Source organism: Chironomus tepperi, unplaced genomic scaffold, assembly GCF_022539635.2.
Source record: "Chironomus tepperi strain 1889 unplaced genomic scaffold, CSIRO-AGI_Ctep_v1 contig_34, whole genome shotgun sequence".
Lineage (NCBI taxonomy): Eukaryota > Metazoa > Arthropoda > Insecta > Diptera > Chironomidae > Chironomus > Chironomus tepperi.
This window is the reverse complement of record NW_027226156.1, coordinates 871033-893867: the sequence shown is the minus strand read 5'-3', so window position 1 is coordinate 893867 and position 22835 is coordinate 871033. Positions and strand designations below refer to the sequence as shown.

General features: G+C 31.7%; 1 protein-coding gene and 1 non-coding gene across 2 annotated transcripts; both read left to right on the top strand.

Annotated features, from left to right (window-relative positions):
• Window positions 1-267: 267 nt before the first annotated feature.
• LOC139097803 (GILT-like protein 1) lies at window positions 268-8271 on the top strand. The gene is made up of 4 exons (XM_070649768.1): window positions 268-344; window positions 1013-1041; window positions 4852-4903; window positions 7734-8271. The coding sequence occupies exons 1-4, from the start codon at window positions 268-270 to the stop codon at window positions 8269-8271; spliced, it is 696 nt and encodes a 231-aa protein (XP_070505869.1).
• Window positions 8272-20199: 11928 nt separating this feature from the next.
• On the top strand, window positions 20200-20334 carry LOC139098061 (U6 spliceosomal RNA). The gene has a single exon (XR_011545143.1). It is a non-coding gene; the product is annotated as a U6 spliceosomal RNA (small nuclear RNA).
• Window positions 20335-22835: the final 2501 nt, after the last annotated feature.

The following is a 22835-nucleotide window of genomic DNA, read 5'->3' as shown; positions in this document are numbered from 1 at the left end:
TGAAAATTTAGTTTAGTGGATAGAAAATATTTTAATGTAAATTTTTGGACTTATAAACGAAAAAAAATCGCACTTTTTGAGAATAGTTGATATGAAAATTATTTGAAAAAATACTCAATGGAGATGCATAGATTGAGGAAATCATAAGGATGTCCTTAACTATGCTGGATATAGATTAGATAAATGTCACTAAAATGGAAATTTTTGACTAAATTTAACAAATATTTGACTGCATTAAAATTGACAAAAATGATCAAATTATAGAAAATGGGATGCCTGGGTGGACAGGTTGGCATGATGACTGGTTCACCGACACTTGCTCTACAAGTACTTTATGGTACTTAGCAAGTCCTAAACCAGATCAAATCCTACAAAACAAGTCTAAACTGTAAGAATCTACAATTATACTCAATCCAACTAGACCAGTGGTGGGAACATCTTAATAGTAAGCCTCGACTACAGGCACACAGGTTGTCCACCACTGAATTAAACTGAAATGATCAAAAAATGGAATTAAATCACTTAAAAAAATTGACAAAATTCTCTGGGAAATTTACAAAATTTTCTCTTAATTTTATTATAATTTTCAATAGAAAATTGGTGCTTAATTTATTACTTAAAAAAATTCACAATTTCCCCCAATCCACAAATAAAGTCACTGAATTGATTTTAAGTTTTATTATATTTTTTTGTGTAAATTAGAATCATTTTATTAAAAAATTATTTATTTATATTAAGTCACACATGCAACAAAAAAAAAATTATAAGAAATTGCACACTGAACAAGTTCAATGCACAAATATATATAAAAAAGTATTATTTTATTATAGTTTTAGTTTCTTATGTCACTGTTGAAATTTATGTGCTTCCTTTAATTTAATTTATTTTTTTTTGTATAATTTTTATTCTCGCTTTATTAAAGTGATATAAAAAAAAAACAATGTTTTATTCTGCAATATTTTGAACTATTATAATTTTTCAAAAAATTAATATAAAAAATTATATAAAAAAGCCTAAGAAGCTTACTAGTATGGAGGACTAAAGTTGATGATTTTGAGGGTAAAAGGTGGAGATTTAGGAGCCTGGATGTAGGCTGTAAAGCAGCTTTACTCAGAAAATTGAGTTTATGCTGCTCAGAAAATTAAGTTAAAAAAATACTTCTTATTTTATCTAACAAAATCATGAAATTCATGTCGACTTTAAGGTCCAATTTAAGACAAAATCATGAATTTTTGGAAGGAGTCGCTTAACTAATTTGTCTCAAAGCTACATCCCACTATCTTAATATTGAGGATGTAGCCAATAGTAAATGGTTTGCTTAATTATCAAAATAATTAAATCCCAGCTACCCCCACCACCTTAATATCACTGACTTTAGTCTTCAAATTGCTGCAATATATAAATTTAGTTTAGCTTAATTACTCAAAATTTAATTATAATTTATAGATTTTTATATGGAAAAAAATTAAAAAAAAAAAATTATAAACTGATTTTAAATAAAAAAAGTGAAAATTCTTTAAAAAATTATAATTTTTATATGAAAAATTGGACAATTTTATTTTTTGATTTTGTAGATTTTGTTGATTATTATTTTTTGATGCAATTTTTGCAAATTTCTATAGCAGCAGCAAGGTAGTTTGCTGATGCTCAAGAAATTGTTTGTCTCTTTTGATTAAGCTATTTTTGTCCATTGGAAGCATGGGAGCATCTGTAGATTAAGAAATTTGCATAAATTAGTCTCAAATAATCTCACAATTTTTTATGATTTTTTTTTTAACAAATTCACAATTTTTGAATCAATTTTTACCCAACCTAGTAAGTACATCTTTATTATTATTTTTTGATGCAATCATTTCATGTGTTCAAGACACTGACTCTATCGCTGGCTTCCGTCTGCCAATTTTCAATGACAAGTACAGCTTCCACAGACTCTTGTCGTCCACAGATTCTTTATCCATCTATTATGAGTAACATTCAGGTCTATAAATGAAGAATTCAGACCATTGATGACAGCATTTGATGACTATAAAGTCAATTGAGCAATTAAGAGCTAAAAGTCGTCTAGAATTGGAACCAACTTTAGTCAGCTCATCTTAATTCAACAAAACTTAATTTGACTTCAAATTCTGAATATAAAAAATTGCTCGACTGTAAATAGCTTCATATTAAAATAATCCCAATTAAAGACAAAAACTGGTTAAAAAAAGCATTTAATTTGTCCATAAAACATAAAAGAAGCATAGACATGACTATGCAACATAATACAATAATCATAATACAGGGTACTTAGAGAATAAATGAGAAGCAAAACCAGATTTTTTTTTTCAATCAATACAAAATAAAAATAATCATTTTGTACATAAATTATAAAAAAACTCATTGCCACCACTGCGAGTGCTGTCATCGGTGGTTTTTATGCTTCTTGCAGGTGCAAAACAGCAAGCAAAAAAAGAGAATTCTTTACTGTGCGGTTTTTAATTTTTTTCTTTCTTAGTTAAGAAATTGAAGAATTAAAGAAATTCAATAATAAATAAATTTTGTGGACTATAGACATGAATGAGCATGACAAAAGAAGACAAATTGAAGGCTTAAATGAGGTCGATGAACTTGAATCGAAGATATAAGATTGAGAATGCTGTGGGATTGAAGACTGTCGGGGGTTTTCAGCTTGAGAATTGGGGTAAACAACTTCAAATTTTAGGGTACACAGCTTCAAATTTTGGGGTACACAGCTTCAATTTTTGGGGTACGCAGCTTCATTTTTTGGGGCATTCAGCTGCAAATGCTGGAAAAACGTTCAATCTTTAGTGTACGAACCTGCAATTTTTGAAACATAACTTCCAAAATATACCAAAAATACCCAAAAGATAATCATGTCTAATTATCCATTTCAAAAGCCAATACTGACACCAACTCAAAGTGACAGGAAATTTACCAAATCAAAAACGATTCAAGCAATTTCAATATCGCATCTCACGTTCCTCAACGTCTTACAATACACAATAAAAAACAGAAATCAATAAATGAATTGCAAAAAGTGTTAAACAAATACAAAAGAAATGAACAAAAAGTCGGAAGGCCAGGATATGGAATCGATAGTTCCAATACAAGAGAAATATAAAAGAAAGCATAAAACCCCAAAAATACTACACATTCATGAATATAAAAATGATTGACAATTTAAAAAAAAATTCTCGCATTTGTGTTTTAAATAACTGAGACTGCTTAAATGCAGCATAAAAGAAGTTGTGGAAAAAAAAAGTTAGTTAAACTCTGCAAAATGCGAATGATTTTTTTTTTTTCGTTCCTTTTATGTATGTACTTCTTCTTATTCAATGTTTTATTTCCATGCAATGCAGTTTTTGATATAAAAACACAACAAAAAATTATATTTTTTTTATATCTGACAGTTCCTTCAACAACAGCGATTCATGGAGAATTGTTTTCATTCAGTGTTTCTACTTTTTTTGTTTTTGTTGTGGACAGAGTTGGGTATTTGGGTTTTGGGGAGGTATGCGGCTATTTATACTACGAGAATGTAAGTAGTTAGCACTTATGATAGGGATATGCATGGATATGGACGGAGCTCTCAATGTCGGGGTAAAATACTCTCAAAGCAGGGATACGCAGCTTGCAATTTAGGGGTAAGTTGCTCTCAGATTGAAGGAAACGCAAATCTTTTAGAGGGAAACAGCTCTCAAGTTTTGGGTTAATTGTTCTCAAATTAGAGTTAGGTAGCTCAAAACTTATGGGTATACAGCTCTCAAGGTAAGGATACGCAGCTCTCGACTTTGAATCCCGAAGCACTTGAGTTGGAAGAAATTTGGAATGAAGTAGCTCTTAAGTTGGGGTCACACAGCTCTCAGATTAAGGGATACTAAATCTCAACTTGTGGGTATGAAGCTTTCAAACTAGGGTTACGCATCTCTATTGTCAAAATTACCAATAAAACAACTCTGTCCCTATTTTTATTTGATGAAGAAAATTTGATTCATATGAACTCAGTGAGTGCATCATGCATACATACAAGGCACATAAATACCCATAAAATGCAATAGAATACGGGAATAATTTTCATATTTTCTTCTTCTTTCCTTTTTACATTTAAAATTTAAACAAAGCAAAAATATGTGAAATGATGCAACAAGAAAAGGGAAAAATTTAAACAAAATATTTATATATTTTATGTCTCATAACTCATTATTATAAGCCAGAATCATTTAAGATAGATATTAACCTTTACAGACAAAGCTGCAATGAGATGGAAAAAGTGCTCATTGTGAATGAATTTTTTGTTTAAACGTCGGATTCAAAATTAACAAAAAAATAAGAAAAAAGTCACTTAACAGAACAAAAACTGATGATCTTTGGAACTCCAAAAAAAAGGAATAAAACTTCAGTCTTAAATCGTTTGTTTTTATTTATTTGTTAAATACAAAAAATACACAGAAAACAGACTTAATTGCAATAAACAGGTGATATAAAGTACACTTCATTTTAAAATAGCAAATAATAGATGAACAATAGACAAACGAGCCTTATTTTTTTGTACAGAAAACTGAAACAGAACCGGTATTGTTGAACATTTTCACACATAAAAATTTTTTTATGTTTCTTGTGTTTTTTAACCAACAACTTTTATTTATTATTAATTCTTAAAACATTCTTTATACTTTATTTTTGGGGACTTTTTCTTCGAGGTGGTTTGAGCTGATGCTTCTGATAAGGAGGAGATAGAGCTTTAAATGTGGGGAAATTTAAGGTTAGGGGTACGCAGTTTCATAATTTAGAATTGCATATTCAAGATCATGAGTATGAAGTTATAAGATTAAGTGTATGGAACCAGGGTTGTTACAACATATTCTGTTTTACAGAATGTGTACACATATGTCACATATTTCATGTGTGACAGGGAAAAATGTGTGGATATGTGTGGAAATGTGTGGATATGTGTGGATATTCACACATTTTCCACACATATCCACACATTTTAACCTGTGACATATTTTCAAAACACACCAGATTCTGCTTTTAACAACCCTGTATGGAACTTTAAGATTCACGTTACATGATTTTGAGGTTATGGGTACGCGACTTTATGATCTGGGGTACGAAACTGTCAGATCAGGGTTACGTAACTTTCGATTTTTGAGGGTTACGTAACTATAGATTGAAAAACATGTTGTCAAAATTCAACAAAATTTCACTATTAATATTATTTTTTTTTTTTATTATTTATTAAGTGGTAGATCAGCGGTAAACAGTTTTAAGATTGAGGATTTGCTACTTGCGAGATTAGATTAGAACTACTCGACGTTATGTTTAGAAGTATGCAACATTAAGATCAGGGGTACGAAACTACAAGATCAGGGGTATGCAACTATTACATCAGAGGTACGCAACTACAAGATCAGGGAAACGCATCCATAAAATAGGACCGTAGCTTTGTCTCTTGATCCAAGAATCACATTCTTAGTTTAGAGTTCGCAGACCATACATTAAATGGAACGCAGCTTTAAGATTAAGCGTGTCAACTCCAAATCAGGGAGTCAATCTAAAAATTGACAGAAATTCCTCATTCCACCTCAAAAGAAAGTCACTGAAAAAAAGGACAAAAGAAGACAATCAAGAAACTATAAATAGTAAATTACAATAGAATTTGTTATTGAATCCTTTACATTAAACAGAAAAACCTTTAAACATAAATTGCATAATTTTTTTTACACAGAAAAATTCAATAGAAACTAATAAAAATAACAATAATAAGACAAAACTAATAGCAACATATTGACAGTATTGAAATGAAAATGTTTATTTAATTTGATGAAATAGAAACGTAAACTGAAAAAAAAAATGAAATTGTTAAGTCACAAAATGCCGAACCCTCTTCTTCCTTATTTCAACATTTTTACCTCCAATTGTTAAAATAAAAATAGAAATTTAAAAAAAATAAAAAAACAAATCAAAATGCGATATTAAAAATACAATAGAATATAATTTTTATGTGAAACAGGACGCTCAATAGTTGATTTTTTACACAAAACAGAACAAATAGGAACAGAAAAAAAGAATATTTTTTTGAGAATATTTTTTAATCGACTGAAGAACTATAGTTATGTAATTTATGCTTTTTACTCAATATAATGTAAAATTTCCACGCCAAAGATCGTAAAAAAAAATTCAAATTTAATTTTTAAAAAATGAGAATTTAATAAAAAATAATATCGAAACAAGTTTTTGAAAAATGTCAAAATTATGTCGAAAAAATGAAAATTAAAATTGAAATTAATTTGAATAATTTTTGAAATTGAAGAAAATTTAAGATTATTAAAATTTCAACTCTAAAATTTGAAATTTTTTAAAATTCGATATTTTTAAAAAAATTTCAAAATCTTAAAGTTTAAAAAATATAAAATTTTAAAAAAATTCAAAAATTTCAAAAATTATTCAAATTTATTTCTCAAACCAAAAAGATGAAAAATGTCAAAAATTTCAAATAATCTTGGAATTGTAAAAATATTTTGAAAAATAAATAACTAAAAACCTACAAAAAAATATATTATAATCCCGAATTATAATCACATAAATGTAAAAAAAAAATATTTCAAAAAAAATTTTGAGTAGAAAATTTTTAGTCACAAAAAAAGTTTGAAAAAAAAAGTTTTTTTTAAAGAAAAAAAAATTTCAGAAAATATGAAAAAAATTTAGGAAACGACATCGATGAATTTATTGCTGTACAAAAAAGAGAAATTAAAATTAAATAAAAAAAATTTTAACACTTTCACATGAGTAACGTAAAAATTTAAATGTAATGCATCCATAAAATCCTATTTATATACATAATTATATTAAATAATAAAAAATTAAACTTAAAAATGGACAAAAACCACTTATTTATATTTTAAAAAAATGAACATAACCTAAAAAAAAGTTTAGACACAAAAAAAAAGAAATTAAAAATTTAGAAAATGTGGAATAAAAATTTAAATTTAAGCTAAATGTTATGAAATTATGGACAAAAAAAAATTTGTTTTATTTTTAATTTATTTGTGGATGAGATGAAAATATTCTCAATTCCGGGAAAATGTGCAAGAATGTGAATGAAAAAAAAATAATTTGAATAAAATATTAAAAAATTTAAAAAGTAAATTTTAATTCGAAATTTTTATTTTGGGAATTTAAATTGTTGTTTCAGAGGGGTACGAAGCTTCTATTCAGAGGGGTATGAAGCTCTTACTTAGATGGGTACGAAACTTTTACTCAAAAGGGTACGAAGCTCTTCCTCTGAGGGGTACAAAACTCCTGTTCAGAGGGGTACGAAGCTCATACTCAGATGGGTACGAATCTCTTTTTCAGATGCGTACGAAGCTCTAATTCAAAGAAGTATGAAGCTCCTATTCTGAGGGGTACAAAGCACTTATTGAAATCACCTTATTTATATTTCAATCCACGACTTAATTCAATATTATTCTTATATTCAAACTTCAAATATGACTTACTTCAGAATTCGTGACTCCAAAGTTCAGTCCAAACTATTAAGAAATTTCAACTTAAATTCTCGATAACAAAAAAAAAAAAACTTTTAATGACTTTTTTATCAATCACGATTTTGAAGCTTTAAAATTCCCCCAAACATGAAAATTAAAATTCAGTTCCAGTTCAACCTTAAAAGTGACAAGAATGATCAGTAAAATTTTATTAATATTCACAATTATTTGTGTCGTACAAAACAGCAGTGCTACAAAGTTAAAGGCAACAATTTATTATGAATCTGAATGCAAATATTCTAAACAATTTATACAGGAACAGATAGCACCAAGTTATGAGAGTCTTAAGGACTTGGTTGACTTTGTCTATGTTCCATTCGGTAAATCATCACATACCAAGAATGATGACGGATCACTCAACTTTACATGCCAACATGGTCCACTTGAATGCTATGGAAATGTATGGGAATTGTGTGCATTGGACATGATTGGACCTAATCAAGATGTACAGACACAATTTGTAATTTGTGACATGAATATCACAAATGCACGAGAACAATGCACATTGGATGCTGGATTGAGTGTGCTGGATGTTAAAGATTGTGTCGATACCCGTGGAACATCATTGGAATTAAAAGCCGAGTTAGTTACAGCACCAATTATTGAACAAAGTGGAAAGGTTCCAACTGTCGTATATAATGATATTTATAATACAACTGAGTACTATGGAGCTGTTGTGGACTTTGCAGGATATACTAATTTTAAGCTATCTGAAATTGTTTAAATAATACTTCCACGCTGGGTAGCTACCCTTAATTCAGTACGAAAAATGAATAAAATTTAATTTTTTTTTAACCCATTCGCATTTAATTTTCATTTCGATCTGCGAAGCTTTATGTGCATGTATGTGCCTTATGTACGATATTTTATTCTTCGGGTTTTTTATTCGTCGTAAAAATAATAGAAAAAAAAGTATCAAGCGGGCGATATGGAAAGAGAGTGGAGTGGCGGCGGTGGCAACGACAACGACGAATATGAAAAAGTAAGCAGGCAAGAGAAGAAAAAAAGAGGAGAAATGCAAAGAAAGCAGCACAACACAAAACATGTAGAAGGAAAGCACACATCACATTTTGTATATTTTTCCATTCCAATTCAGCACATACACACAGAGGTACTGAATGTATTGGTTTTTTGGGGGTTTTTTGGGATGTGAATGTGTGTTGGTGCCTGCCTGCCTGCCAGCTCATGTTGCTCATATAAAACATAAAATATCGAGAATATGTGAAATTGGAAAAACTTTTTTTCTTGTTTTTTTCAGACACAAGCCGCGCATATTCCACTCCTTTATGCTCTGCCTGCTGCTCGTGTGTGTTACTGACTTGCTGATTATCATCATATATCGTCTATTCTGCTGATATGTTCACTATGAGCTGCTTCTTATTGCCACAAGAACTTGTTATTATGTTCATGCGTATTGAATCTGTAAACAGCACAGCTATGCTGATAAGGAATGACTGTAATGTATGGTAAGGATTGTCTTATGTACTTTGGTACTTACAGGCACTGATATGATAGCTGCTGTAAAGTATTTTCATATGTATGACTCTATTTTGTGTCTTTTTGATTACCTGAGTGATGCAAACTAGACTAAGCAAGCATACAGCATCCAAGAATGTTAGCATACCATACCAAACAGCACACATGACATGTCAAGTTCCACAAAAATAGAAAATAAAATTTCCAAAACCACATTAATCAGATCCACAGCAGAAGATTTCATCAAATGAGTTCATTGTCTCACAAAAGTCACACAAAAAAGTTTAAAAAATTTCCCACGCAGCCACCAAAATAAAGAAAAAAAGTAGAAAATTTTTTTTAATTCCACATTATTTTCGGCAGTGATCACATACTTAATGTATGAAAATTTTATGTGTGGACTGACGCTCATACATTCATCTGTGTCGAGTGCTGTGGGACCCACGGTGGATAGTGATGAAACAAAAGAGAAATAAAATTATAGCGCGGACACTGTTGTGGCTGAGATTAGCATGGGAAACTCTAATTACATATCATTTAATGTGTGAACCTCACTTAATGGTCATATGAATTGTTTTTTTGGTGGATCTTCAGCATCACACATACCAAAATAGTCGACACAATTGTCCATTGTATGTGAATTTGGTGCTCTGAATGAACTGGAATGACTGAGACAATGGATGAAAAATTGAAGAAATTAATGAATTAAAAATTACATATTTGTCATAAATAAACAGAATGTTTGTGGATTATGCAGGCACACATAGCAGAGATGTTGGAAACTGTAAATGTGAAATTATGGAATTGAATTGGAAATTTGTGGGAAAATTTGACTTCTTGTGGATTTTCATGGTAAATGATGGATAATTTTGAGGGTCTTAAGGGTCAAGTTGGTGTTTGAGGTTCCAAAATGATCAAGTTAGCCACCTTGTCCCCAAAATTCCAACCCTGCAATCCACAAATTAAATATTATTAATATTCCGATAAACTCATTTTTGATAAATCACAGCAATTAGCACCTTACATGATTCTCAAAACGATCAAAACACGACCTTTTATTCATTTTTTGTCTTCTTATTCTTCCCATTCCAGTCGTCGTTCCTGCAAAAATGAGTTGAGAATTCTTCGACTCTTCACCACCCGCTGACTTCTTCTTGCCTTAATTGAATAATTTCCATGCATGATCTACATCATTTATGTTCATTTCTCATTCGAATGTGTCTTGTGTTTTTGCGATAATGACTGCGATTATTTAATGTGTGTTGGAACTGATGTTGTTGTTAATTTTCAGATTTTGGTTCTCAAATGTGATTATTTTGAGGTCTTTATGGTTGAATCCAGTGACTATATATTGACTAGCTATCTAAATTGTCTTAAAATCCCAAATATGGACCAAAATCGTATCTGAAATTCAAAATAATACACAACAAAAACAATCCAGCCGTGCCTGTCACAAACTAGTGCGCTATGAGCAACGATTGAAGCAAAAAACGGCAACAAAAAGGAACGCAAAATTGCATAAAAAAGCATAAAAATGAACACAGGGAGTAAAAAAGTGCGCGAAACCAGCAACAAAAGTTTTTTTTTTATTGCAGAAAAAAATTCATGAATGAAAAAAAAGGACATAAAAAATCAATTTTATGGCTGGACGATGTCGCAGACCGCGAAGATACTTTAAAGTCGCTCTGATGAGATTTTTTATGACTCGGTCGATGTGAAATTCTTGTGAAGGAAATGAAGGACGGGAAGTGGAGCAGCTTTAAATGATTTTTTAAATTCCATTGGAAATTATGCAGGCAAAGATGCTCAAAAAATTCATTCATAAAAATCTTTCATGCTTAAAATCTTCACTGATGTCCGTTACTTGATATTAATATGCTCAAATATTGTTCAAATCAGATGTAAAGCACATCATCAGTGCCGTTTCGGATCGATTAATCGATGAAAAAGTTTGGTCTTAATCAGCACCGCTGCTTGTTGTTGATGGAATCGATGATTATTTTTTATGATTTAATGAACCCTTGTGGTGAGTTTGTAGGTATAGCTCTGTATAGGAACAGATCTGATTAGTCTAAAATGAACCTGTTGATGCTGAAAGAAGGTAGATTCAAGACTAAGTGTTTCTGAGGACCCTAATCGACTGCAACCCAAGCACTACACAAAATTTTCCTGGATTTCGCCTGAATTCTATGCAACTTTACAACGTAGCCTAAAATTATTTATTTATCAAATTTATTCCTCAAATACTGAGTCAAAGTCACGATCAAGTTCAATTGTTTAACAACTTGTCATTAATAGTCGCAAGTCACATAAACTTGTTGTCTTTAAATAATTTTTATTTCCTATATATGAAATTTTTATTATCGGCATGTGTTGATTATGTATCGGAACTTTTAATGAGCTAAAATTTGGTATAAATTGTTCAAAACTTTTCAGGTTTTTCATCAGTTCCATCTCAGTATTTCAGTACATCATACAGTTCAGAATCAAACCAAACAATATCAAAAATGAAGTCATTCATCATCGCATTCTTCATCAGTGCTTTAATCGCCCTAACACTAGCTGGAAGTAATTCATTCATACCAGACCCAACAAGTGTAGAACCAACATCATCATCATCAAAACCTAATTTCTGTGCCGAATGTCAGAGCATCTGGTCAAGTGGAAATCCACCATCAAATCCTAATTGCGATTCAAAGAATTTCGAGGTTCATCAAGTCCAAGCTACTTATGCAGCATCGAATGAGGTTGTAAGTGGTGTTTGTGTTGGACGTTTGCCAAATGGAAAGCCTTCAAAATTGTTCAAGTCCATTACTATTGTATAAGATGGATGTGGAACAAGAGTAAGTATCCAGAGGGGTCAAGTGGGTATTTAGGATACATAATTTTTTCCTTTCTGTGATTTAAATTGTCAATTGTGTAAATAAATAAATTAAATACAATTCAAAAATGTACAAAAAGTTGTCCGAATTCTGACGAAATGATCCGAAAGGAACCAAAAAAATCAATTAAAATTCAAAGAAACAAGAACGAATGTGAGCCAAAAACAGAAAAAAAAAATTAATATGCAGCTTGCAAGCCAAAAACAAATCAAGTGGAACTGAAACTCTTCCTTCCGTTTTTTACTCTTCTTTCGTTCTTAATTCTTCCACTCTTTTTAGTGATCTTCTTAGCTTATGGGAATTTATACAACTCAGCAAGTGAGTCAGGTGGATTTTGTGGATGTTTTGTTGAGTATCGAGGAGATTTTCAGGATCTTGTCTTTAAATCTGACAATTAAGCTACACATGCTCTCCTACGTCATCAATTTCTCAAAAAAGTCAGCTCCAATTCCCATAAAAATCCACTTAATTGACAAAATCTCAACAATCATTCACAAAACATTCCAATCATCTTCACATTACCGAATCTAAAAATAATAATCAACTCTACATACAATTACATCCACAAAAGCTAAGAATCCATAGAATAATGTAGAAATAGAAGCGGATCATCGGAATAGATTCGATTAAGATGAAAAAAAAAGAGGAACAAAAGAAATGAAAAGAATCAATCAATGAGATGAGGAATCATTCATGCCAAACAGAATCGATGAACAGCACCGAGATGTGTGTTTATGTGATTTACGGTTTGTTATTTGCTTTTTCTTCATGCGTGGATTTTTGTTCTGATTTTGATGGATTTTTTTGTATTAATTGGAATGTTTTTGGATTAATTCTTTAGTTCCTGAGTTTAATTTTGGTAATTTATGAGTATTTCTGGTTTATTTTGGATTTATTGATGAGAGTTACATGCTGGGAAGATAAATTGTGGAGTTTAACCTCAAAAATGTCAAGTTTAGTCACTCAAAATCTCCCAAATGAGATCAAGACTCCAAATCGTCCCCACAAATCCGCAACAACACGATCTTAAGTCCAGCATTTCCATCAAAATCAAACCCAATAATTCCCCATAGAAATTCACATGTGTAGCACATCACGAAGTCATCAAATGCCTCATGATCATGATGACGAAGCCGAAATAGTGAAAAGAAAAGAGAGCCGCGGCATGTTCGGATGAGACTGTCGGCATAGATATATAAAGTCGAGAATAGAGTCATACAGTGCATGCGGCTTAATCACGGGCGATCTCGTTTGTCTATCGAAAGTCAGAGCTGTCAAAGAAACAAACAAGAAATGGAAATGAAATGTGAATTGGATGTGATTATTGATCTATTATTTGAGGCTGTGGATATGAATTATGTGAATGTGGAGCTGAGAGTTTTGTGAGATTATGTGTGGATATGCAAGGTGTGGTAACTTGTAAGGAATGTGGTATGGACTCATAGGGGTCAAAAAGGATGAAGGTTTGTTCCTTAGATGGCAATCGATGTCTTCTTCAATTCTGTTCTTGGTCAACAAATTGCTAAAAAGTGTCCATCCCTAGACTTATTATCCATCTCATTCCTTTCAATTTTTCTCACATTTTAATTTTTATTTAAATTTTATTTTTCATGATTTAATAAACGATAACTTTTGATTCTGACTTCATTCCTTCATTGTTGAATTTCTTGTTGATTTTTGTTGCTGTTATTGAGATTAATTTTTCATGTATTTTATATGAGATCATGCGGGTTACTTTGTGGATACTGATATGGAATCTATTGTGGATTTTTGGTGGAATTTTGGCTGTGTCATTGAGGAATGTGAGGAATTTTGGTTCTTTTTGGGATTTTGGAAGGGTCAATTGGGGGATATGGGATGCAAGGATAGGTAACAAAGAGATTTTGAGAGTGAATCCAGTGGTGTCTGATTTTGAATTTTCAAATTATCAAAATATGCAAAATAAATGAAAAATTGTGCAAAAACATCCACATAAGTTTTCAAATTTTCATGCTCTATAAATCTCAAAGAACCAAAATATCCACCAAACCCTTTCAATCATAAACAAAAAGCACCCAAAGAAGCAGTTCCAATAAGATTCATCTCCCACAAAAATGACACAAAAAATGTGAAAATTTTCCCCTTTTTTTCATGATAAAAAGCAACAAAATAAAAATTGACACAAAAAAAAGATCGCAAAATGTTCACCAACACATCCACAAATGGCACAAAAAGTGTTCGATTTCTCATATATGAATCTCATGTGGCTGTGCCTGTATATGTGAGCATAAAATGTTGTGTGTGGGATGTGAAGCAACAGAAAGAGAAAAACATCAGCAACAACAGCAGCAGCAGCAACAACAACATTCAACATACGTGAATATCTCTCATATATGTTTATGCCTTACACACACACACAAACAAATCATAAAAGTGTACATGTGTATGTAAAAAAAGGAGGAAAAAAAGCAGCACACGAAGGGTTTAATTAACAACATTTTCATCTCACATTTCTCATTCCAATTCCACAACAGTTCATCCACACGCGAGGGGAGTCACGCTTGCGTCAAGTCAGTCAGTTCCTCACATCTAACTCGAAAACTCGCTCGAAATCGATGAGAAAATGCGAGGAAAAAAAAACACACATAAGGAACATACAGAAGTACATAAATATATCTGCTGTTGATATTCTTGTTCTTGTTCCTTCATACTTTCCGTCTTCGTGTGTCGTGTGTTATTGCCAAGCAAACAGCAACAGCAACAGCAACAAAAACGTAGAAAAATTTACGAGACGCGAGATTTTTTTCTGTTCAATTCGAATTCAACGAAAGGCGTGGCTTACTCGAGTGACTGAATGAATGGATGGATGTATGTATGTATGAATGTGTGAACGATATGTATGTGCCTTTACTCCGTATATGCCCGGGCCTCTGTGCTGATGTTGTTGGAACTCCTTTTCAATTTTATTATTATTTTTTTCTTGTTTTTTATTTTCGGCCAGGGTAAATTTTTATGTTGGCGCGTGCATGACTGACTCGTACTTCCATCATTTTTACTCGACTTTTTCTTATTTATTTTATTGTGAATTTTCTTATGGAAATTATTTTGAAGATGTATGTGTGTGTGCTTGTAGGGTTGGAAATGGAAGAAAGGGTTGATGGTTGTGAATTCTTAAGAATTATTGATTATGGATGAATTCTTGAGGATGTTTAAGGATGAATCTTTGTCATTAAAACAATTGAAAGTTGAATTGATGGACATGATTGCTCTGTTCTGACTTAAGTAGCTATAGGACCCAAATTTAGTATTTTATCATGGATGTTGAGGATCCAAATCATAAAATTGTCATTGAGCTTCAGTTTTTGGACATTTTGAACCTAAAAACTTAAATCCTTATTGACATGTCATGCTGCACATCCTCGTTGATCCATAATCTCAAAAAATATCCATCCTATAAGAATCCATCCCAAAAATATCTCATTTAATATTCCACATAAGAATATTTTTTTATTGATTTAAATAACAATAAAAGAAAAAAAGTCGGAACAAGAAGACGCAGCAGCTGCTATGTTTCATTTCATGTCCAAGACGATGGCAAGTAAAGAAAATTCTTTCATATTTCGACATTCATTTCAACTTCAATCAATCTTGCGCATATCCATCACTTCTCATTTCCATATTTACTCCTTCTTCAACCTCCCCTTGTGCTGTATATTCAGTTCTATTTTCTTAAGATATCTTGTGGATCTCGTCACTTGGTGCCTTGGAAATGAAAAAATAAAAATGATGAAAAAAGAAGGAAAAATAAATAAAAAAATATTCGAGTTGAGATTTTTTGAGATGCTTGTGTGTTGCTTAGGGGTGAGGTTGGAAAATGAGTGTTAATTGTCTGGATGTCTGACTGTCCAGGGTCTGAATTTTGAGGAAATGTCTCAAATTGTTCCAAAATTCAGCTCTAATCTTGACAATATTGAGACATTTTTCAATTTTTTGACTATTTTGTGAACTTTAGATTGAAGTTCCCATCAAATGCGCCCTATACCCCCTGAACCCAACACCAGAGTGGCTTCACAACTTGAAAACTTTCATCCAATTTCTTTCCATCTTCATCTACACAAGAAAATACTTCGCAACAGCGGTAAATGATATTTTTCCTTCGTTTTTCTCATTTTTCTACTCGCATCTCATTCCACGATTATGAGGACCCATTTCTGTACTTTACGCGTTGGACTTCAACTTGTGTGGGTGGAAATGAAGGAAAATATTTAATGAAAAAATTGAGAAAATGAAAATTTCTTGAAGATTTTTCATCTCTTTTTTGTGTGTTTTTTATTTTATTTTTGGATTGAGGAATTTTTCATTGCTTTTTTAGGTGGTGATGTTGGAGGTCTGGTAGAGATTTAGAAGGATTTTGATGATTATTCATGAATTTTTTGGGTGTTGAATATCTATTAAGGGCTCCAATGCGTATGCAATGGCTTGAAATGGTTGTGAATGGGTTTGAATTGCATTGAAGGATTTTTGAGGACTCATCAAGGATCTGGAAGTCTCAATAGAGTTTTGGAGGTATCTAGTCAAGATTATGAATGAGAATTGCAGGATTTAAGAATGAAAATTCAGAGTAGATGCATGAAAATGTCAAGAAACTTCAAAATTGCATTAAAAAAAATTCATCAAAAATATTTTTCAACCCACTCAGCACAAGAACACCTCAAACAACCCCAAATGTGACTCTGCAAACACAAAAAACAGCAACAACGAGAAATTTCCACCATTTCAAATTTTCTCCATTTTTAAAATCGAAATAAAAAATCAAGCACAAAAAAATTCACCCTAAAAATTTTGTTTCCCTTCTTCTTACCCAAAAAAAATCCGCACATTTTATTTTTATTTCATTTTCTAATCGAAAACAGCACAAAAGCAGCAGCAGCACATTTGTTGCCATCCTTCGCTTCCCTTTCATTCCTGCAAGTCACTTTTTGTAATCGAAAAAATTGAAAATAATTTTTTTTTTGCAGAAAATTTTGAGAAAGAATTTCCAATAAAAAATCAGCATGTAGCAAGTCAGCATTGAGTCTGTAAGATTTGTCATTGAGGGTGAATTTTATTTGAAGATTTCTTAGAAACTGAGCCAATAAAAAGGTTACAAAATAAGGAATAAATTGGAGAATTTTTGGGATCCTGGATTTACACAATTTTCCCAAAAATTACCTCAAAATCATCTCCAAAGTCCTCAAACTTCCATCCCATCAACCAAATCCTCTCAAAATCAACAACATCAAATAATGCACGACTCATAAACGGTCATGAAATAAAAAATTTATTAAAATAATAATAATTTCAAGGTGCATGATGATGAACATTTTAAGCAGCATACAGCATCAGATGCAGCTGACTATCTCGATTATGAGAGTAAAAAAAAAAAACTTTTTATGTGAAAATATAAAAAAAAAATTTTCAAGCACAAAAAATTGATTTAAATTCAACTCAAATTTATAAAAAATAATGGGCAAGGGATGGAAACTTTGTTAGAGTTTTTAGGTCAAACTTGGGTTATGTTGTTGATTTTCTAGCAAATTTGGTGGATAAAGTCTCAAAATCTTCATCATTTAATCCTCAACATCACTAATAACTGCTGAATTCATATCCAAATCCCAGTCACAAAACTCATCCACAATTAACCCTTCCAACATTTCCTTCACATTCCCGTTACTGTTCTTCTGCCTTCTTTTGCCTATGTCTTACTTCCTCACCTTTTTTTCACTTCCTCGTTCTTCATTCTCAACTATTTTTTGCTCCTTTTTGTGTCTTTTTGTCTTGTTGATATGCAAATTAAGTAGTTTCTATTTACCGTCTTGTTCTCATGCTTGACTGGGAATATAAAAAAATTGAATTTAGGGACACACACATGTCGAGTCTGTTCCTGTTGATGCTTATTATGCGAAATTATTTAAAGAAATTTAATTTAAATATGAAAAGATATTTAATTTTTTTATTCAATTTTTTTATAATTTTTTATATTATTTATTCATTTTTTATTGAGATTTATAGTACCGTGGGATTATCAAGGAAGTATTTTTTGCTTCAATTCCTTTAAGATGTAATTTTTTATGCCTCAGTGTAGTTATTATGTTGGGTATGGATGAGTTTTTTGTTAAGTCTGTAGCAAAAAACTGAATGAAAAGACCTTGGAGGTCTTCATACAGATTTTTTTAAGAATTTTGAATAGATTTTATGATTAAAATCCTAAGATAAGTCTGATTGCCGACTTCTGACTGCAAAACTAGACATTTCCTCGGTCAAAAAATCATCCAAAAATCTAAAAAAATTATTCAAATTCATACTTTAAATGACCCATTTCCCTCTAAAATCCACTCAACCCCAGTCATCCTCAACATCCAACAATAAACTCATAAATAAGAAACCCAAGAAGCATCAAGCAACAACATTAAGAAGCTCAGACTAATTATGCAATTAAAATTAATTTTATTTATGTTTTTTTAATAAAATTTTATCATTAAAAATTAATAAATTTTCAAAACTATTTTTCCATTAAACTTGTGCATGCACAGTGCAACATAACCTCAAAAGTCTCAGTCCACAGATCCACAGCAGTGAAATTAATTACATAGAATAGTAAATATTTGAGTACATTTTATGCTAATCGATATTTCTGTGCTGTTCTGGGATGGGTGGAAGTGCCACATCCATTTAATATCCAATTTTCTTCATGTCTCATTCCACAACCATCGACTCATCGTTCCTACATGAAATAAAAAATAAAGAAAAATATTTTTCATCATTTGTTGAGTAAACAAGGCAGGCACAGGCACAGAAGCAGCACAAATAAAAAACAATAAAAAATTATGAAAAAAAAGGTAAAAAAATGTGAATTAATTAATTCAAGGAATGACAAAAAAGACACGTGGATGTGTCTGTACTGTACAAAGAGAGGATATTAAGGATGATAAAAGGGTTGCGACTCATTTATAGACTTTCACTTCTTCTAATGAGGCATGCAATGAATTATGAATGATATTATGGGATATTTTTGAGTTTTAATGGAAATGAGACACGAAATGTGGACGAAAAATTCATTTTTGGATGTATTTGAGTTCTTAGCCAACCTTTGGTGCTCAACGAAAATTCCATACTCACCACAGACTGCTCAAAATCCCCTTAAACTACCCCAACTCTCATAAATAACGAAGTATGAATATGAAATGGATATTGTGATATGCTTAATTTACCCAACGTGTCTCATTCGTAAATATTTACACAACCAAATTGGACATGACATGAAGAACGAATGAAATTGTGGCTTGGCACATTAACAGACGCAATTGAGGCACAAATAGACACAAATTAGTTAATTTTCTCGTTTGTTTTCTGAATAAATAATTTTGATGACTTTTTTTGGGGGTTCCGAGCCATATTTTGAAGTTATATTAAGCTACTGACTCTTAACATTCAACCAAGAAACTCAACAATTTCCAATTCATCCAATAATCACCTCAAATCACTTGAAATCTCAATCATCGATAACATTTGATCCAATAAACTTTAAATTAAACTCATCTGCACCTAGATGAGCTCAATTCAGCCACAAATTACAATTCTGAATATGTGAAACATTTTCATTAAAATTGAAAGCATTTGAGTCGATAATTCAGTGCAGATGTGATGATTAGATTAAATGTGCAGCACTTACCTTCCTCAATTTTCTCTCTCGAACGAGTTTTGCATCACTTTTTTTGAGTACGATGCACTGAACCTGCAATAAAAGAGGTGCAAATTGCTTTCGCGTGCTTTATCGATTCAAAAAAATTAAACTTTGCAATTTTTAAGATGATGATTATCATGAGCTGCAGCAGCAGTAACAGGAACGACTTTTTATCGCTTTATGATTGCAACTTGGTTCGGTGTTAATTTGTTGAGAGTCAACAAGTCAACAGTAGGAAATGATGGAAAGGCTTTTGATTGAATTTCTGACTTTTTTGGCATTCTTGATACTTTTTGATCACTTTTGTTGACTGTTCTGGTGGAAATCCTTGAAATTTCATGATTATGATTCAAAAAGTATCAAATTATGAACAATAAGGTCGGAAATTCAAGAATTACACCAAATTGGACACGAAAAAGTTTCTAAAATCTGAAATTTACCTGAAAAACATCAATTTTTACCTTTATTCAATTCATTTAGTTCCATTTTCCACTCAGTTCCATTTTCAATAATTTTTCTACCAAATTTTATACTTCACAAGACAAAGGTCAAGGACATGTGTAGCTTAAATGGACTTTTTGCCACATAGAAAGTGTTCTTGCTTCGGCAGAACATATACTAAAATTGAGAAGATAATACATTTATTTTTTTCAGAACGATACAGAGAAGATTAGCATGGCCCCTGCGCAAGGATGACACGCAAAATCGTGAAGCGTTCCACATTTTTTGCTGAAATTTTCGTTGATTTGAAAACATTTCTATTATTTTTTGGGTTCTACAACATTTAGTAATAGCATTTTTTGGCACGGCCCCTGCGCAAGGACTACGCATAAAGCATGAAAGTTGCATAATTCATGACGCATCCCATTCTCTCACCAATTTCCGCTCACATTTCACACCAAACAATTTTCTCACATCTCTTTTCACCCATCGACCACATCACAACAGCATCCATCCACAGCAGAACGAATATAAAAAAAGGCATTATAAAGTCGTGCATTAATGATCACAATCACACATGCAATAAACTATTTTGAGCATAAAAGGAAGGTAATATGGCGAATTACCACGGCATTTAACAGCATTTAGTGTCAGAATTCATCTCAAGACTCATAAATTTCCAACTTGGAGCTTGTTGCAGAATGTGCAGCATGTGCATGACTTGATAATGATGATTCTGATGCAGGTGATTGTGAATGTGGATTTGAAGATGTTTTAGTGATTTTTTAGGTTCCAAGAATGCAGAATAAGATGTCATGGACCTTAAGTTAGATCCAACAAATCAAGCATAGACCCATAAATTCCTGATTCTCATATTTCAATTCCTGAATTTGTTTTGTGGCTCATAATTTATCATGAATACAGCACAAGATGAGTACGGATGATGATCAGATTTTCATAATTGCAAGATGCATGCATAGAAAAGAGATCTATGGCTGCAAATAAGCATGTAAGTCATGACATGTTGATTATCTTGTTGAAAAATTATTCAAACAGCAATAAATTCAGTCCATAGACACAAAATGTGCAGCACAGACGGAGTAACAAGAGCTCGAGAGTCAAAACAAACAAAAAAATTATGAAACTTTTGTTGTTCATGATCCAACTACTTCTATGTATTTATGCTGATGCTTATGCTGATGCTGGTCAATAGTTCAATCACGAAAATGCCGGAAAGGCATGAGAAATTTTTGCGAAATTCAACTTATTGAGATGTTAAAAATTTTTATTTCAACTTTTTCTTCTCGCATTGTTTTTTTCGTTGCTGCTGCTGCTGCTGCCAGTTGATGATCGATTGATGTCTAATTTTGTTGGTGCTTTTGTGCCTTCTTTTTTGTTTCAACTCGTTTCTTCAACTTACATGATCAATAACACTGAAATGTGCATTACTGCTCAATTATTGGATATGATGTGAGAATTTTTGGGTACGGCGTGCATACAGCGCATTTTTGGACTTACTACTGAGTACATTAAGTCAGCCAATTCCAATCTGCACTCAATGTACCCCAAATCCATCTCAACTCCAACAATTTCCAATTCTAAACAATTTTTCCATTCAAATAAAAAGCCAATTTAATTGAATATCCATCATCAGCATCAACATGAGCATTATGAGCAATCTCGAACGTGTATGAAGTGAACTTAAGATTCATAAAATTTCATATAAAAATTTCTACGTGCATTACAGTTCAGTAGATGGGTGGACTGACTCAATAAAAAATGAAATGCGATCAAAGTAAATGAGAAATAATTTGCAATGTTGTTATGTGGCGCAATAAATCATGCAGCAGCAGTAGAAATAGATCGGTTCGTGGTTGATGAAATTTTAGAGTATTGTGAGGATTTGAGGTGGGTTTTGGGGGACTTTTTTGGGTTTTTGGGTGAAATTTGATGACCAATTGACTAAAATGACATGACCTATCTAGAATATTCATAAAAATCATCAAAAAATACCAAAAATTCAGAACAAAACTCAAATACCCCATAAGTACTTCCAAACCCCTTCCAAAACTCACCCGTACCCCATCACAAATTCCAAATCGAGCATAAAAATCATCACCAAAACTTCACTTCAAATGCGTCTCTCGAGAATAATTTTTAATGCCAATAATTCGTCTTTTTTCTATCAAAATTTCTCATCTCATTCCACCTATGTCAGCCTGCCTGCCTGTCTTCTGCTTCTGTTGCTGTCTGTGACTCAAAAAAACAGCAAAAATAAATAAAATGAGATTAAAAAGGTGCTTGCGGAGTTCTTTTAATGTTTTATTAAATGTTGGAACATGTTGGGATGAAAATTTGATGAGATTATGCGATAATCTTGCTGGATTTCCTCATCTTGCTGCTTTGCATGTATTTTTCTATGTTTTGTGCCATAAAAATTTCATCCTGACTTGTTTGTTGAATTTTTCATTACTTTTTTGAGGCAAAATTATTAAAGTGCAAACTCAAAATCACCTCAGTACATTCCCATAGCTTCTTAACTTTATTTTTTCATCAATTTACGTTCATCATGTTCCATTTCATATCCACAATCCACACAGTATAGCACATTATGTCTTTAAAACAGTGATTCACAACCTTTTTTGAGTCACGGTTCTCTTAAATTCTAAAAAATGACTAGAATCACATCAATGTCACAGTCAAGTTGCTAGGTGCCGCAGCAAACAGGTTGACAGCATCAACTTTTTGCAATATTTCTTTTCATTTCCAATAAAATTGATTAAAAAA

Bases quoted from the DNA above. Each gene is read 5' to 3' on its own strand.
- LOC139097803 (XM_070649768.1), top strand. From the start codon at position 268: ATGGGATGCCTGGGTGGACAGGTTGGCATGATGACTGGTTCACCGACA. The intron at 345-1,012 runs GCAAGTCCTAAA...TATATAAAAAAG, and splicing joins CAAGTACTTTATGGTACTTA to CCTAAGAAGCTTACTAGTAT. The intron at 1,042-4,851 runs AAGTTGATGATT...GAACCAGGGTTG, and splicing joins CTTACTAGTATGGAGGACTA to TTACAACATATTCTGTTTTA.